This window comes from Dama dama, chromosome 9, assembly GCF_033118175.1.
Source record: "Dama dama isolate Ldn47 chromosome 9, ASM3311817v1, whole genome shotgun sequence".
NCBI lineage: Eukaryota > Metazoa > Chordata > Mammalia > Artiodactyla > Cervidae > Dama > Dama dama.
Genome location: NC_083689.1, coordinates 19,464,711 through 19,481,381, shown reverse-complemented (window position 1 = coordinate 19,481,381; position 16,671 = coordinate 19,464,711). Strand labels below are relative to the sequence as shown.

General features: G+C 53.6%; 1 protein-coding gene across 1 annotated transcript; it reads right to left on the bottom strand.

Annotated features, from left to right (window-relative positions):
- Positions 1-170: 170 nt before the first annotated feature.
- On the bottom strand, positions 171-8,019 carry CNN1 (calponin 1). The gene is made up of 7 exons (XM_061150388.1): positions 7,861-8,019; positions 5,715-5,836; positions 2,179-2,245; positions 1,921-2,058; positions 1,623-1,733; positions 1,007-1,153; positions 171-914 (listed from the first exon to the last, which is right to left on the bottom strand). Exons 1-7 carry the CDS (start codon positions 7,921-7,923, stop codon positions 669-671), a joined length of 894 nt encoding a protein of 297 aa, XP_061006371.1. The 5' UTR covers positions 7,924-8,019; the 3' UTR covers positions 171-668.
- Positions 8,020-16,671: the final 8,652 nt, after the last annotated feature.

Sequence of the window (16,671 nt, the reverse complement as noted above, 5' to 3'; positions counted from 1 at the left end):
CTATATAGCCTGCCAGGCTTCTCTGTCCATGGAATTCTCCAGGCAAGAATATCGGAGTGGGTAGCCATTCCCATCTCCAGGGAATCTTCCCAACCCAGAGATCAAACCCGAGTCCACCTACATTGCAGGCAGAGTCTTTACTGACCAAGCCACAAGGGAGGCCCCTCGGGTGATTTTACAGCCATTTATTGTGCTCCAGTGAAGTAGAAAAAGAAAGTGCTCGCGTCACAAACGCCGCTGTCACATCCCGTAAGCCAGCTGCAAACCAAACCGCGTGTGTCCGCCAGGGGTCTGGGCATGCAGTTTGCGCCCACTGCGGGAATGGGGTGGGGAGGGGTCGAGTCTGGGCTCTGCGGGCTTCGCTTGGGAGGGCTTCTTGTCCTGGCGGGGGGGCACCCATCTATGCGGAGTGGGGGACAGCGGGGTAGCTTTGCTCAGTGCGTCCTTTGGGTGGGGAACACCCAGCTCCATGTTGGACCCTGCAGCACACCAGGGAGGAGCCCCCTCTCCACAGCCCCCCCACCTTCTGCTCCCCCCAAACGCTAACCCTGTAGGCAGGTGCCAGGGAGCCAGAGGAGCCATGCAGGGGGAGGGGGTCGGCAGGCCGGGCCAGGCCCTGCCAAGAGCAGCAGCCAGCCTCCCTGGGGGAAGGCGGGAGGCCCTGGGCCCTAGGCGGAGTTGTAGTAGTTGTGCGGGTGGTGGTTGTGGGCCGGCTCGCCCAGCTCAGGGTACTCAGGCGTCAGGCAGTACTTGGGGTCGTAGACCTGGCGGGGCAGCCCGTACACCGTCATGCCCCGCTGCGAGGCTCCCTTGTTGCTGCCCATCTGCAGGCTGACGTTGAGCGTGTCACAGTGCTCCATGCCCAGCCCTGGCTCAAAGATCTGCCGCTTGGTCCCTGGTGCAGTCATGCCGGCCTGCAAAGGGCAGCACAACGGTCAGGCCATGGGGGACCGCGAGAGCCCCACCAGCCTGCCACACGCACAGCCCCCCTTGCCCCGCAACACACCTGGCTGGCTCCCTTGTTGGTGCCCATCTGCAGGCTGATGGTGGCCTGGTCCAGGGGCTGATCCGTGCCCAGCTTGGGGTCGTAGAGGTGGCGCCGGGTGCCGTAGGCCGTCATGCCCTGCTGGCTGGCAAACTTGTTGGTGCCCATCTAGGGAGCCAGGAGGAGAGTTACCCGGGGGTTACAGGATCCCACCGAGGGTGACCAGACACAACTGATGTCAGCAGACACACGGCCCTCTAATGAGGCCCTGTTTCCACTCCCGTGGGGCAACAGACTGAAAACTGAGGCTCAGAGAAGGTGTGTCACATGACTGCTAAGTGGCCTGATTTCCAGGGTTCAGCTACTCATCACCTGAGCAATCCTAGCAAATGGGCAAACCTCCAGGCCTCGGTTTTCCCATCTGTATAAAGGGTGTGACGGTAACAGTACCCACCCCCTAGGACTGTCAGAGGAGTAAGTTAGGGTACCGAAAATGCTAAGCATAGGGTTTCCTAAAGGCCACATATTCTGTATCCCCCCTGCCCTCCCCGCCGCAACCCGCCAAAGCCTGCAGGGACCAGGGTGCCCTCCTCAACCACAGCTCATCAGCAAGACCCAGGCGAGGAAAGGACCATACCTGCAGCCCGATAATGTTCCGCCCTTCTCTTAGCTTCTCTGGCTCAAATTTCCGTTCCTGCTTCTCCGCGTATTTCACTCCCACGTTCACCTTGTTCCCTTTCGTCTTGGCCTGGGTGGGGAGGTGAGGGCCAGGGACTGACTCTGGGCCACACAATTGCACTGAAAACCCTGAAAGGCACCCGCTTTCCCTCTCCCACCCAAGCAGGGACTGGGGTGGGAGTACCACGCAGGGGGCGGGGTACAAGAAGCTCCACCCACATCCCAACCCAGAGCGCCCACCCGTCACCCACACTCACCATGCTGGCCAGGGCCAGGAGGGTGGACTGCACTTGCGTGTGGTTGGTGTTCTCGAACAGGTCGTTGGCCTCAAAGATATCGTGGGGCTTCACCCCGTACTTGGTGATGGCCTTGATGAAGTTGCCGATGTTCTCCAGCTGGACGGGAGCCGGAAGCGGTCAGGGGTGTGTGAGGGCGTGGGCGGGGCTGGGTGGAGGTGGGCGGGGCTAGGGGCCAGAGGGTTAAGAGACTAAAGAGTTGAGAGAGTCTGGGCTCACCTGATGCCAGTTCTGGGTGGACTCATTTACTTTCTTCACGGAGCCTGGCTGGAGCTTATTGATGAACCTACAATAAGGGGAGGGGGCTGAGGCAGGGGACTCCCTGCTGCCCGTATCCAAGCCCGGTCCAGCGGGACCAGGGGTCAGGATGACAATCAGGGGGCGCCAGACTTTTTGCTGTTTCCCACTGCAGTCTGACCTCAGAGACAGCCCCACCACAAACCACCCAAACACGCGGGCAGGACCCAGATGGCAAACCACCCTCAGGAAGCTGGACCTGTTCTGGTCAGAAAGTCTCCCTACGGGAGGTGGAGAGTAGTCTTCTGGGGTGCCCCTGCCTCACTGGTGACCATGTTTCAATTTCATTTTCTTTTTTATTTTCCTTTGGCCTCACTGCACCGCTTGTAGGATCTTAGTTCCCTGACCAGGGATCAAACCTGGGCCCTCAGAAGTTCAAAGCCCTGAGTCCTAACCACTTGATCGCCAGGGAATTCCCCAGGCTCCTTTTCTCATTCAAACCACTACATCTGGGAGAGCCCACAGCTCAGCACTGGGGCCTCTTCTCAGGCCACCATCACCCTGGTGATCTCGTTCAGTCTCTTGACTTTACTTATTTGGCTGCGCTGGGTCTTAGTTGTGGCATGTGGGAGGTTTTTTGTTTTTTTAGTTGCAGTATGCAGACTCTTAGTTGTGGCATGTGGGACCCAGTTCCCTGACCAAGGATGAAACTCAGGCCCCCTGCATAGGGAGTGTGGAGTCTTAGCCACTGGACCACCAGGAAGTCCCCAGTCTCTTGACTTTAAATGCCCTTCATATGCCAGTGACTCCCCCAAATCTTCCTGCAGCCCGCCTCCCACTCTCCATTCCATCTCCCCACGGAGTAATAGTATATTTGCTCAGTTGTGCCTGACTCTTTGCAACCCCATAGACTGCAGCCCGCCAGGCTCCTCTGTCCATGGATGAATGGGTGGCCATGCCCTCCTCCAGGGGACCTTCCCAACCCAGGGATGGAACCCAGGTATCCCGCATCACAGAGGGATTCTTTACTGTCTGAGCGACCAGGGAAGCTCATCTCCCCACTACATGTGGGTCTCAAACAAATGCATTCCACCAAGACTCCTGATACCCACCTCCCCCTACAGAACTCCCTCCATCTTCCACAGCTCACTAAAAGCCCTCCACTGCCCTTGACACTCCTCTCCCTTTTACTCACCCCACATCCAATCCCTCAGCAATTCCTTTGGCTCAGCCTCCTGAAGACTTCCAGAAGCCCACCTCCACCCCGCTCTGAGCCACCGCTGTCCCTCTCCTGGGCTCCTGCCATGACCTCCCTGGGGGCTCCCAGTCTCCATCTCGTCCCTTCCAGATGCTCGTCACCCCACAGTTAAAATGCCCTTCTCAGAACAATTCCATGGGCTTCCCGGGTGGCACTAGTGGTAAAGAATCTGCCTGCCAATGCAGGAGATGCAGGAGACTCAGGTTTGCTCCCTGAGTCAGGAAGATCCCCTGGAGGAGGAAATGGAAATCCACTCCAGTATTCTTGCCTGGAAAATTGCATGGACAGAAGAGCCTGACGGGCTACAGTCCATGGAGTCCCAAAGAGTCGGATGCGACTGAGCACGCACACACTCTCACCCCACAGGGCCAGGGTTTGATCCCTGATTGGGGAGCTAAGATCCTGCAAGCTGTGCAGTGTGGTCCCCAAAATTTCCATTATGGTTTATTGTAGGATATTAAATAGTTTTCTGTGCTATACAGTAGGACTTTGTCTAACGTTGCTGTACAACAGACATGAACACAACTATAAATCAACTATGTGCTCAGACGCTCAGCTGTGTCCGACTCTTTGCAACCCATGGACTATAGAGCACCAGGCTCCTCTGTCCATGGGATTCTCCCAGCAAGAACACTGGAGTATGCTGCCATTTCCTCCTCCAGGGTATCTTCCCAACCCAAGGATCAAAACCACATCTCTTATGTCTCCTGCATTAGCAGGCAGATTCTTTACCACTAGTGTCAACTGGGAAGCCTGTAAGTCAACTATACTTCAATTTTTAAAAAATCCTAAAGTAATAATCCTCCAATTAAAATATTGGAAACTTGAAAAAGGAAAAAAAAAAAAAAAATCCAGTTACTACCCAGTTCCAAACACTCCCAATGCCTTGAGAATAAAAGCCTAACTCCTTAGCATGAATGACACAGAGACCCTGCATCATCTGGCCCCCAGCTAACTCCCTCCACTTTCCCTGGTCACTCCAGCCTCTTCAGCATCCTTGAACCCATAAGGCATGTTCCCACCCCAGGGTGCCTTTGCACTGGCTGTCCCCTCTACCTGGCCCACTCTTCCCTAAGATGCCCCAGCAGCAACTTCCCTCACTTCATCCGAGATTCTGCTCCAATGCCACCTCTTCAGAATGACCTTCCAGGCCATTCTGTACAAAACAGCAACATTTCATTCCTCTGCCCACCCCCCATCCTTCCCAGCTTGACTTTTCCCCATGGTACTTCCCACCACAGGCCCGTATGTGATTATTTCATCAATTATTTGTTCAATCATCTACAGCAGGACAAAAGTTCTGTATGCGCCCCAAGTCGAGTCTGTTTTGTTCACTATCCCCAGTGCCTATACCTCCCTGGCACACAGCAGGCGCTCCATAAATGCACCTCCTCCATAAACAGGTGGGTGGCTCTGCACTCTTTAAGGCCTGGGACACCAAACCATCCCCCCATCCTTGGATATGGTTGAAGAGCGTCCCCCGGTCCCTCCCTTTCTAGCAGCTAGGGCTTGGTAACAAGGTGACTTTGGGAAGCTTCTGGAAGATTCCTAAGCACAAGCTCTGGCCCACATGGTTACCTTGCCCTGGGTCAGACTCAGAGATGCAGACAAGACCTGGGCTGGACTCAGGGTTCCTACCCAGAAATAGGATTGTGGTGAAATCTAGAAAGTAGAATCTAGAGTCAGGGCTTGGGAGCTGTGAGGGCTGGCCTCTCTCTTGGTGATTAGGTTTTGAGAGGAGGAGAAAATCAGGACCCACTGAAATTATTGTGGCACATCCCTCAGGCGTATGCACTCAGTTCCTAAGTCATGTCCGACTCTTTGAGACCCCATGGACTATAGTCCACAAGGCTCTTCTGTCCATGAGGTTTCCCAGGCAAGAAAGAATACTGGAGCGGGTTGCCATTTCCTTCTCCAGGGGGGATGTGGCTCGGTGCCTTTTAGCCGTGACCTCCCTTTCTTGGGACTCCGGAGACTATAAATGCGGCTGCCCTGTATGCCTGGCAGTTCAGACTCTAGGTTCTGAAGTCATTTCTGTTGGCACAGCGTGGGACTTTCGGTGACATGCTTTACCTAACTGGGCCTCTGTTTACTTTACTGTTAAATGGGTACAATGATTATCTGCCGCCTCAGAGTTCTGTTTGGAGGTGTCAGGTATCAGGTGTCCAAGCTCTGAGCTCATGGTCATTTTGAAGGGCTCAGGGAGTCGAGATGCGGGGTTGGGGGGCAGCCCAAGTGGGCCACAACTGCCCCCACTCACTCGCAAAGAATGATGCCGTCCTTGAGGCCGTCCATGAAGTTGTTGCCGATGCGGCGCCCCGTCACCCCCTCGATCCACTCTCGGAGCTCCTGCTCCCGCTGGTGGTCATACTTCTGGGCCAGCTGAGGGGTAGGGGGCAGAGAGAGAATGGTGAGGGCACAGCGGGGAGGAGGGCTGGCTCCCTGGCCCAATCCAAGGCTCCCTAGTCCTGATCTCTTCCTTCATCCCTTCCCAACTAAGGCAATTCTGTCCCAGCGTCCAATGGAGGCGGGTAGCGGGGGGGTGGGGGGGTTGCTGAGGACCGGGGTTGAAGTGGCACCTGCCCAGGGGGCCATTCCAGGCATTCTGAGGTTTGGCACCAGAGAACACGGTCTAAGGCGTGGAGAGCGCGATACTCAGAGCTGGGTGGGGGGCGGTGCCTGGCCTCTTTGGTTCCCCCTCCGGACCAAACTTGGGGCTTAGCTTCCCCTGGCCCTGCCCCCTCCCTCTCCTGGGTGCTTCAGGCAGGGGAGGAGGAGCCCAAAGTAGGTGCCCCGTGTGCCGCCTTGCTGGGGACTGGTCTGTCTCACATCCCTGTCTCAGCGTCTCTCCAGGCCCTCAGCGCCGGGGCTCCCTCTCGGGCTGGGGGCAAGGGTCTGTCTTCGTCTCACTCCGGGCCCCATGCATGTCTGTATTTCTCTCTCTCCCCCATCGCAGGATGTCCTCGGTCTCTCTCCCAGCTCCTTCCTTGGCCCTGTCATCCTGTCCCCATCTCTGCCTGTCTGGCTGGGGGTGGGGCTCGTGGTTCATCCATCTCCGCTTTCCTGGGTCTCTGTCTCTCCGACTCCAGGTTCCCTACTTCTGATGGGGATTAGGGGTGGGGGCGGAGGACTCGGCCCTCTCTCCGCCTCTGCATCCCAGCCTCCGTCTAATGTCACTCCAGGCTCGCCCTCCCCCATCCGTCTATCTCAAGTCTCAGGCTTCCAGAATCTGTCTGCGTCTCTCCCTCCTCTCCTCTCCCACTTTGCACCCTCTCCGTATTTCCAGAACCCTCCACCCCAGCCCAGAACTGGCTCCCGGCCCCTGGGGGACCCGGCTGCCCTTTCTCCAGGGGGGAGGGAAGGAGGAGGGGCGGCCCCCTCACCTGGCCCCGGCCCCTGCCGCCCCCCTCCCCACCAGCCCGGCTTTATAAAGCAAACCGGCCCTTATATAGCGCGGCCCCGCGGGCCGGGCTCCCGAGGCCGCCTTATATGGCGCGGCGGCTCCGCACGGCTCTGGGGCCGGCGCTGGGGGAAGGGGGGGCGCGGCGCTGGGTTCCGTCTCCCGCCCGAGCACTCGCCCCCCACCTGCCCCCTCCTCCAGCCCCGCGAATCCCCCCGACCCGAGTTCCCAATCCCAGCTCCTCCCTTCCTGCCTCTGGGACAGGCAACCCGAGGCTCAGTGTTCCCCTCTGTTAAATGGGACAGAGATTATTCCCCTAGCAGCACTCATGGGAGCGTTCCAGTGGGCTGGGGACTTCAAATTTGCAGCCCTGGAGACGCTAACCCCATTTTGATGTGGGGGAGGGAGCAAGTTCAAGGGCCCAGTTCTTCACCTCCCTTATATAAGACCTGAGAGACTTGCCTCCCCTCTCTGAACCTCAGTTTACCCATCATAGCATGAAAGCCATGTGTCTTCTCAGCTCCAAAATCAGGAGATCCCGTTGTGTCCCTAATGCCCACCCTCTGCCCCTCCCCAGCTGTCTCCCTTTCCTTCACAGCTTCCCACACTTTGGGGCCTCACCTCCCAGGAACCCCAGCTCTGGAGCACACCCCCAAAGTCAGGCCAGGTGTGTGCAAAATCAAGTCTTTCCTCCACTCCCCAGGAGCAAAGAGGTTAACAGGGAACCCTGATCAGGCAGGGTTTTCCCAGTGAACCCACCGCCTCAGTTTACCTGTGAGCGCCTGCGTGCCCATGCCCCATTTACACCCCAACAGTATAGCTGAGGGCTTTGAGATGCTCAGGCCAAGGAGGTAGGCAGCCCCCTCCCCATATTGGTCCTTTTTCTGTCTCAGGTTCCAAGTCACTTGGGACAGGCAAGAAGGGGGTCCAGGGAACCCCAAGAGCTGGGCCTCTGGCCTGGCAGGGCAAGTGGGCCAGGCTGGGGTGGGAGGCCCTCCAGCCCTACCTTGTTCTTGACCTCAGCTGACAGCCCGTAGGCGGGGCCTCGGTTGAAGTGAGCGGACGACATGCTGGTTGATGGTGGGTGGCGGTGGCAGCGCGCTGGGGCTGGTGGCAGCAGCTGAAGCTCCGTCTGCACCCTCTTCCCTCCTCACACGTTTTTGAAGCTCTGGAGGCGGCCCGGGCCTCTTCCAAGCCCGTCCCATTGGCCGTAGGGACCTGCCAAGGGGCGGGGCGCCCCCCACCTCGGCCACCCCCCCTTCGTGATGTCAGGGCCTTGGTATTGGGAGCTGATTGTGTCATTGTTTCCACCTAGGGGGGCGGCCTGGGTTATTCTCTTTTTTTTGGTGGGGGGGGGTTGCTTGGCCAGGGGCTTCCCTGGTGGCTCAGAGGGCAAAGAATCTGCCTGCATTGCAGAAGACCTAGGTTCCATCCCTGGGTCTGGAAGACCCCCTGGAGGAGGAAATGGCAACCCACTCTGGTATTCTTGCCTGGAGAGTTCCATGGACAGAGGAGCCGCCACAGGCTACAGTCCATGGGGTCCAAAGAGTTGGACATGACGGAGTGACCTACACTTTTCACTTTCAGTTGCTTGGCCAGACACAGACCAACCTTGCCGCACTCTCCCCTGTTTACTGGGCCTTCGGCTGGGTCTCTTGATTTCTATTTGTCTGTCTCTGAGGCCATGTCTCCAGGTCTCTGAGGTCATCGCTCTTCACTGCTCACCAGTCTTGAGGCAGGACTACCACCTGTGGTAGTTTATGAGCGCCACCCTGGATTTAAGTCCAGACACCAGCAGTCTATAAATGTAGGCCAGTCCTCTCTAAGCCCCTATAACCACATCTGGAAAATGGACTAATGATAGTGCTCAGGAGAGTGTAGAGAGGATCAGAAGAAATAATGCCTGGGAATTCCCTGGCAGTCCAGTAAAAGACTCCATGATTCCATTGTAGCTGGCACAGGTTCGGTGCCTGGTCAGGGAGATTCTTACGCCATGGGGTATGCCCCCCCCCCCAAAAAAAAAAAAACACAGGAAGAAGAAGAAGAAATAATGCCTCTGACATGTCCAGGGCAGAGCCTGGTACAGAGAGACTCAGGAAGTAGCAGTATTTCTGCTGAGAATCTGGCACCCCACTTCTGTCCTCTCCAGCCCCTCAAAACGATCTGGGGAAGCAGAGATCCTGGCTCCTACCCTACCCATCCACGTGTGGGCCATCTGAACCACAGAGTGGCTGTGTTAGTGGGTTCCAGGCCAGGGGAACCCCCACATATCTCTGTTCAAGCCAGGCTGGCCTGGAATGAACACCTGTCAGCAACTTTGCCTGGCCAGGTCTCACCCCTGGACCACAGGGGTGGATGACCTGCCCACATCATACCATGTAGGTTTAGACCATGTTCCAATTGTGGTGCTGGAGAAGACTCTTGAGAGCCCTATGGACTGCAAGGAGATCAAACCAGTCAATCCTAAAGGAAATCAACCCTGAATATTCATTGGAAGGACTGATGCTGAAGCTGGAGCTCCAATACTTTAGCCACCTGATGTGAAGAGCTGACTCATCAGAAAAGACACCGATGCTGGGAAAGATTGAGAGCAGGAGGAGAAGGAGGTGACAGAGGATGAGATAACCATGGTTGGGTGGCATCACAGACTTAATGGACATGAATTTGAGCAAATTCTGGGAGATAGTGGAGGACAGAGGAGCCTGGTGCGCTGCAGCCCATGAGGTTGCAGAGTATGACATGACTGACTGAACACCACCAACAACAACAAAAGTGACACTTGAATAAAATGCCTGCAAAATGTGATGTATCATACACATGATATGTTAAGGGCAGCAATTTGCTGGCTACATGCTAAGGGCACAGTCATGATGTGCTAATAGGAAAAGAGCCCTTATGTCAGACCCTGGCCCAAGTGCTGCACATGTGTCATACCTCATCACACCCTCAGAAGTGGATGTTGCTATTATTAGATACACTTTTCACATGGGGAAACTGTGGCACGGAGTGTGGACTTCCTTTCCCAGTATCACAGCTCGCTAGTGGCAGAGCAGAGTCTGAACCAGGGCCTCTGCCCCTAATGCTATGAGGCTAAGGCAGGGTTTCTCAATTTTGGTACTGTTGACATCCAGACTGGATAATTCACAGTTGGGAGGGGGAGCGGGGGGGGGGGGGCGGGCAGGGTGCTGTCCTGGGCATAGAACTTCCAAAGTCTTTTCTTCTTTCGGCTGCATTGCGGGGCATGTGGGATCTTAGTTGCCCACCAGGGATCGAACCCGTGCCCCCTGCAGTGGAAGCACAGAGTCTTAACCACCGGACCACCAGGGAAGTCTCCTTGCACCCCCTCCCCCCAAACAGAAATGTCTCCAGAGGTTGCCAAGGGTCTCTGGGAACACTATGGCGGTGGGAGGGGGTGGCGGCAGATCGCTCTCGTTTGAGACCCCCGGAGCTAAGGCAACTAAGGACAAGTTGATGGAGTGTAATGGTATGTTGAAGATAATGCTATAATACATAAAATGTAGCTAACGACTACTAAGTATCGAGTGCTTTGGATCTGTTAACTCATTCCTCACAGCAGCCGTATGATGTGGGGTCTAAAGGATGCACAGAGAGCTGAAGCCAACTGCCCTCAGTCACAGAGCTCGAGGGTGGTGGAACGAGGATTCCTCTGCGCGGATTCGGAGACCCTGCCCAAGCTGAGCGGCCCTCGGCGGGCCACAAGTCTCTACTGCGCATGCGAAGACTCAGCCGAGCTCGGGGCCGGCGCCCCCTGGCGGATCAGGTGGGTGGAGGCGGGGCCTGGCGGAGTCGGGACAGCGATGACGCCACGCGCTGACTCACTCGGCCCCGCCCCCAGCCCGCGGCCGCTTGGCCATTTATAGAATCCGCGCTGGCTCTGAAGTCACGGCCCAGGCACGACGGGGGCGGGGTGGGGGAGCACTTGGCAGCCCCCCAGACGGGGCAGCCCGGGGTCTCCCTAGGGGGCATTCCGTTTTAGGTCCATTTGTCCCTCCAGTTATGGGTCGGTGTCTTTAGCTCTTGCTGTGTCTTTTGGTCGTTCTGTATCCGTTTCTCTGCGTCGCCTAGCCTTTTTCTGTCACAGCCTTTGTCTCTGAGTCCCTATGAATTTGCCTGTCTCACTGTCTCTTTCTCTCTGCCCCCATGTCTCCTCTATCATCTCTCCGTCTTTGTGTCTCTGTTTCACGCCTATCGGTCACCGCTTTTCCTCTGTGTCCCTGCCTCTGTCTGATGGATGGGGCTAGAGGCGGAGAGAGGGGACTGAACCCCATCCCGAGGCCCCAGTCCTAGAGGACTCCCTCATCACTGGCCGCTCGGAGTGCAGCCCCCCTACTCAGCTCCTAGGTGGCGCTTCCCAGGCCAGCAGCCCCTCTGTGCCTCAGTTTCCCACCTAAATGGGAAGGATGGGTTTTGTAAGTCATAGTTGCCAGAAGAGTCCCAGAACAGTCATGAAAGAAAAGTTCTGTCTTTCCTTAATCTTGGGAGATCCTAGAAACTTTCTGTCAAAACTGTCTCACACACACATCTCTGTCCCTGTCTCCGGGAGACTCAGCCCTTTCTCCCTACACTTGCCTATCTTGGCAGCCCTGGGTCTGCCAGCCCACCCCGCACCTAATTTTCCCCTCCCCAAATGGCTTCTGTTTCTGGAGGGCTCACTCCATGCCAGGCACCCTTCCAGGCACAATCTCATTTAAGAGATTTAATCTCTTAAGTGAGATTTAAGATTAAAATTTCACTAAATGTCATTTCCACCCTCTTGGGGTGGAAAGTCTTAGACTTTTTTTTTTTCTTTGCCTCGCAGCATGTGGGATCTTAGTTCCCTAACCAGGAATCAAATCCGAACCCGTTGCATTGGAAACACAGAGTCTTAACCACTGGACCTGCAGGGAAGTCCCTTAGACTCTTTTTATAGATAAAGAAACCCAAGATTCAGAGAAACCAGATCACTTTCCCAGGGTCACACTGCTCCTGCTGCTTCCAGATCCTTCCACGGGTATTTCTTAGGTGCCCAAGCATGCTCTCACTTTGTAGTCCCTTCCACCTGGACCCATTTCCACAAGATGCCAGTGTGCCCTCTCCCTCATTTACTCTGCTCAGCTGTCCCCTCTTCAGAGAGGCCCTCCCTGACCACCTGCTCTAAAATAATAGCATTGCCCACCCCCAGACTGTGAGAAGATGAGCAAGGAGGGTGTTGTTCCATTAAGGGTTTGCACCCGGCAGTGGGTATGTTCACCTCCATAAAAGCTTCCATTTGAATAAGTGATTTTAAAAAGCCCCCCACCCCACCCCCTGCCCAGCCTTCCCTGGTGGTACAGTGTAGAATTTGCCTTCCAATGCAGGGGACACGGGTTCGATCCCTGGTCAGGGAACTGAGATCCCGCATGCCCAAGATGCAGCTAAGCCCAAAGGCCACAGCTACGGAAGCCCACACGCCCTAGAGCCCGTGCTCTGCAATAAGAGAGGCCACAGCAATAAGAAACCTGCATGCTGCAACTAGAGAGTAGCCCCTGCTCATCGAAACTAGAGAAAAGCCTGAGGAGCTACGAAGACCCAGCGCAGCCAAAAAAATTTAAAAAGAAGCCCCCCCAACCCTGCTGTTTATCTCCATTTCTTACTTTCTTTTACTTGTCATCTCCTTCTTGCTGGTTACCTCTCATCCTGCAAGCACAGAAAGTCCACGAAGGCAGAAATTTGCTTGTTTTGTTCACTGTTTTATCCCTAATAACCAGGAGAGGGTTTGCACACAGCAAACAATGCTGAGGAATTAAAATCAGTGAGCCAGGACTCGAACCCACACGAATTTGAAATGTTGGTGCTTAACCACTCACAAAGGAAGGGCATAATTGCCCAGATCCTCTTGGACTGAGGACAGTTGAGATGGGGTCCCCTTTTCATTTTCATTCCAGCTCTCCCCAGAAAACCAGTTGGAGGGTAAAGAGGATTGGGGCACAGGCTGGGGTTATCCCAGGCCTTTCTACAGTTGCCAACTCCCTTGTCCAGCCTTGAGCTTTGCAAGAAGATGTTTTGTAGGAAAAGCATCTGGTTGAACAAGAGAGCTTTTCTTTTCTTTCTTTTTTAGTATTATTTACTTAGTTGTGGCATGCTTGATTTCCTGGAGGCATGTGTGATCTTTTAGTTGCTGCGTGCAGGATCTAGTTCCCTGATCAGAAATGGAACCCTGCATTAGGAGCATGGAGTATTAGCCACTGGACCACCAAGGAAGTCCCTATGGACTGTAGCCCACCAGGCTCCTCTGTCTGTGGGATTCCCCAGGCAAGAATACTCAAGTGGGTTGCATTTCCTTCTCCAGGGGATCTTCCCCACCCAGAGACTGTGACTCTTACATCTCCTGCACTGGCAGATGGGTTCTTTACCACTAGCGCCACCTGGGAAGCCAGGGAGTCCCTAAGAGACCTTCTTTAAAAAGTGGGCCAGATTGGCAAAAATCATAACACCTGACAACACACGATGCTGGGAGACTTAGGGAACATCATTGATAGGTGTGGCAGTTTGTCCATAGCTTTGAAAATGATAAGTGTCCTTACCTTTTCTGGTGACTGATTTTACATGTCAGGTCAATTGGGCCAGGGTGTGCCCAGATACTTGGTCAAATACTCTGGGTGTGTCTGTGAGGGTGTTTTTGGATGAGATTAATATTTGAATTTGCAGACTGAGTAAAACAGATTGCCCTCCTCGATTTGGATGGACTTCCTCCAATCAGTTGGAAGCTCGAATAGAACAAAACATCTGACCTCCCCACCCCCTCCATCCAGTAAGAAGGAACTCTTTCTGCCCAACTGCCTTGAACTGGGACATGGTTCTTTTCCTGCCTTTAGACGGAGACATCAGCTTTTCTTGGGTCTCAAGGCTGCCTGCCAGTTCTCAGACTGGAACTTATACTGTTGGCTCTCCAGGTCCTCAGACCTTTGTTCTTGGACTTGAACTATGTCATCTATTCTCCTGGGTCTCCAGCTTGCCAACTGTAGATCTTTAGTCTATAGCCACATAATAAATCTGTCTCTCTTCCTCTCTCTCTCTCATATATGTACATTGGGTTGACCGAGATGTTCATTCAGATTTCTCGTATGAACTTTTTGGCCAACCCAATATATACACGTATATATTTTTTTCTATTGGTTCTGCTTTTCTGGAAAGCCCTGACTATCTAATATATTTTCTGAGCCACTAAATCTCTTTTTTAGAATATTCTTAACAACGAATATGTGTAGGTGTGAAGTAATTTTTTTCAGGGACCTTTTAAAAACAAGTCAGACAGTAGACCTGTCAACAGGGAACAGGTGAGTGTCAAAGATGATGGCAGAATAAGAGCACTTTGTTTCAATAAAAGAAAGGCACTATGGTGCTGTGGTTAAGGGTTGGGGGGGAGGGGCTCTGGATCCATATTCCATGGGTTTGGGACATGCCCTGGTGGTTACTGGCTGTGTGACCTAGGACAGGAGTCTTAACCTCTCTGTGCCTCAATGTCCTCCTCTGGAAAATGGGTATATTAATAGTGCCTGCTTCAGTAGTCCTGTTTGTTTTTAACTTTTGTTTTTTGTTTTTGTTTGTTTCGCTGCACTGCAAGACATGTGGAACTTCTCCACCAGGGATCAAACCTGTGCCCCCTGCAGTGGAAGTTCGGAGTCCACTGGACCACCAGGGAAGCCCTGTTCTTAATTTTTTATTTGGAGATAATTTTAGGTTTACAGAAAAGTTGCAAAAAATAGCACAGAGAGTTCCCAAATACCCTTCACCCTGCTGCCCCGGCTGTTAACATCTTACATAACCATAGTACATTTATCAAAACTAAGAAACTAAACTTGGCACAATACTATTAATAAACTACAGACTTGGTTTGGATTTCTCCCGTTTTTTTTAACTCATGTTCTTCTTCTGTTTCAGAACCCACTCCAGGGTCCCTCATTGCATTTAGTTGTCGTATCTTCTTAGACTCATTTGCCTGTGATATTCCCTCAGTCTTCCCTGACCTTGACACTTTTGAAGAGTACTGGTCAGTAATTTTGTAGCCTTTCAGTTTGGCTTTTCTTGATTAGACTGGATATTTTAGATTACTGGAAAGCATACCAGAAAAGTGATGTTCCTTTCCCATACCAAGGGCTAATGATGTCACTATGACTCATTGCTGGGGATGTTAATGTTGGTCCCTTGGTTAAAGTGATGCCTGCCAGGATCCTCCACTTCGAAGCTGCTATTTTCTTCCAGTTATTTTGAGAACTGCATGCTTAAAGGTCTACATAAGGGCTTCACATATATTATTGTGCTCTGTGTTTTTAAAAAATAACAAAATATATGTATAAATGCCTGTGTTTGAATCAACTACTTCTGGAAGGATAAATAAGGAGAGCTGCAACTGCCTCAGGAGGAAGAGAAACACAGAGGGCAGTTAAGGCTGTGACCATATTGATGACCCCACCACCGCCCGCCCATTCGAGCCTTCTTCACCCACAGCCCAGCTGAGCAGAGCGAACTCCATCTACTCAGGGCTTGGCATGCCCAGCAGAGGGCAGTAGTACGCCCAGCGGCTGCCCACGTGGCTGTCAACGTGTTGGGGGGGGGGGTGCGCCCCCCCTCCTGGACCAGCAGTTGATTGGCTGCAGCCCCTCTTAGGTTGGCCAATCACAGGAATCTTGGCGAGACAGATGTTCTGCGGCTGCGCAGAGTCGCTGAGGCATGCTAAGGATGGCTGCATCTTTCTGTCCCCCTGTCTGCGCCCTGATTCATGGAGGCCACGGACTTGCAAAAGTGGCTTTATGGGAGCGGAGAACTGTCCTGTCCGGGAGCCTCTGCTACTGCCAACCCCCCTTATTTTGTGCTAATCTATTTGGGTTATTAACAGCTTAAAACCAGGGCTTTCTGGGGGCAGCCCAGGAGCCCCTCACAACACTCTGACCTCCTTATATGCCCCTGTTCATTCCAGCCAGTCACAAGGGGCCTTTGCAGTTGCCCCTTGTACCCAGTGTGTGTGTGTGTGTGTGTGTGTGTGTGTGTGTGTACATGTGCACACGTGCTCAATCATTTCTGACTCTTTGCAACCTCATAGACTGTAGCCCTCCAGACTCTTCTGTCCATGGGATTTCCCCAGCAAGAATACTGAAGTGGATTGCCATTTCCTCCTCCAGGAGATCTTCCCTACCCAGGGATGGAACCTGTATCTCATGTGTAGGCAGGCAAATTCTTTAGCACTGAGCCATCAGGAAAGCCCCATGTTAAGGTGAGTCTCCTGTAATAACAATAGTATAGGTTAGGACTGGAGGTCCGAGCTTCCACTGCAGGGGGCATGGGTTTGATCCCTGGTAGGGGAACTAAGATCCACACGCCAGTATGGTGCAGCAAAAAAAAAAAAAAAAAAAAAAAATTTAATACCCCAAAAAACCCTGCATACTCTTATATCGCTGTTTGCATAGATAAAGTCAATTAAATCTCAAACAAACAACCCTATAAGGTTATTATAATTGGCCCGTTTCAGGAGTGAGACAATCAAGGCACAGATGGAGTAAGCACTAGCCCAGACCCACGAAACTAGATTAACAGCCTGTCCCCACTTGAGCTTCCCAGGTGGCGCTAGTGGTAAAGAACCCGCCTGCCAATGCAGGTTAGACGTAAGACACACGGGTTTGACACTTGGGTCGGGAAGATCCCTGGGAGAAGGAAGTGGTAACCCCCTCCAGTATTCTTGCCTGGGAAATCCCACGGACGGAAGAGCCTGGTGGGCTGCAATCCATAGGGTTCACAGAATGGGACACAACTGAAGCGACTTAGCATGCACAAGCACATCTCC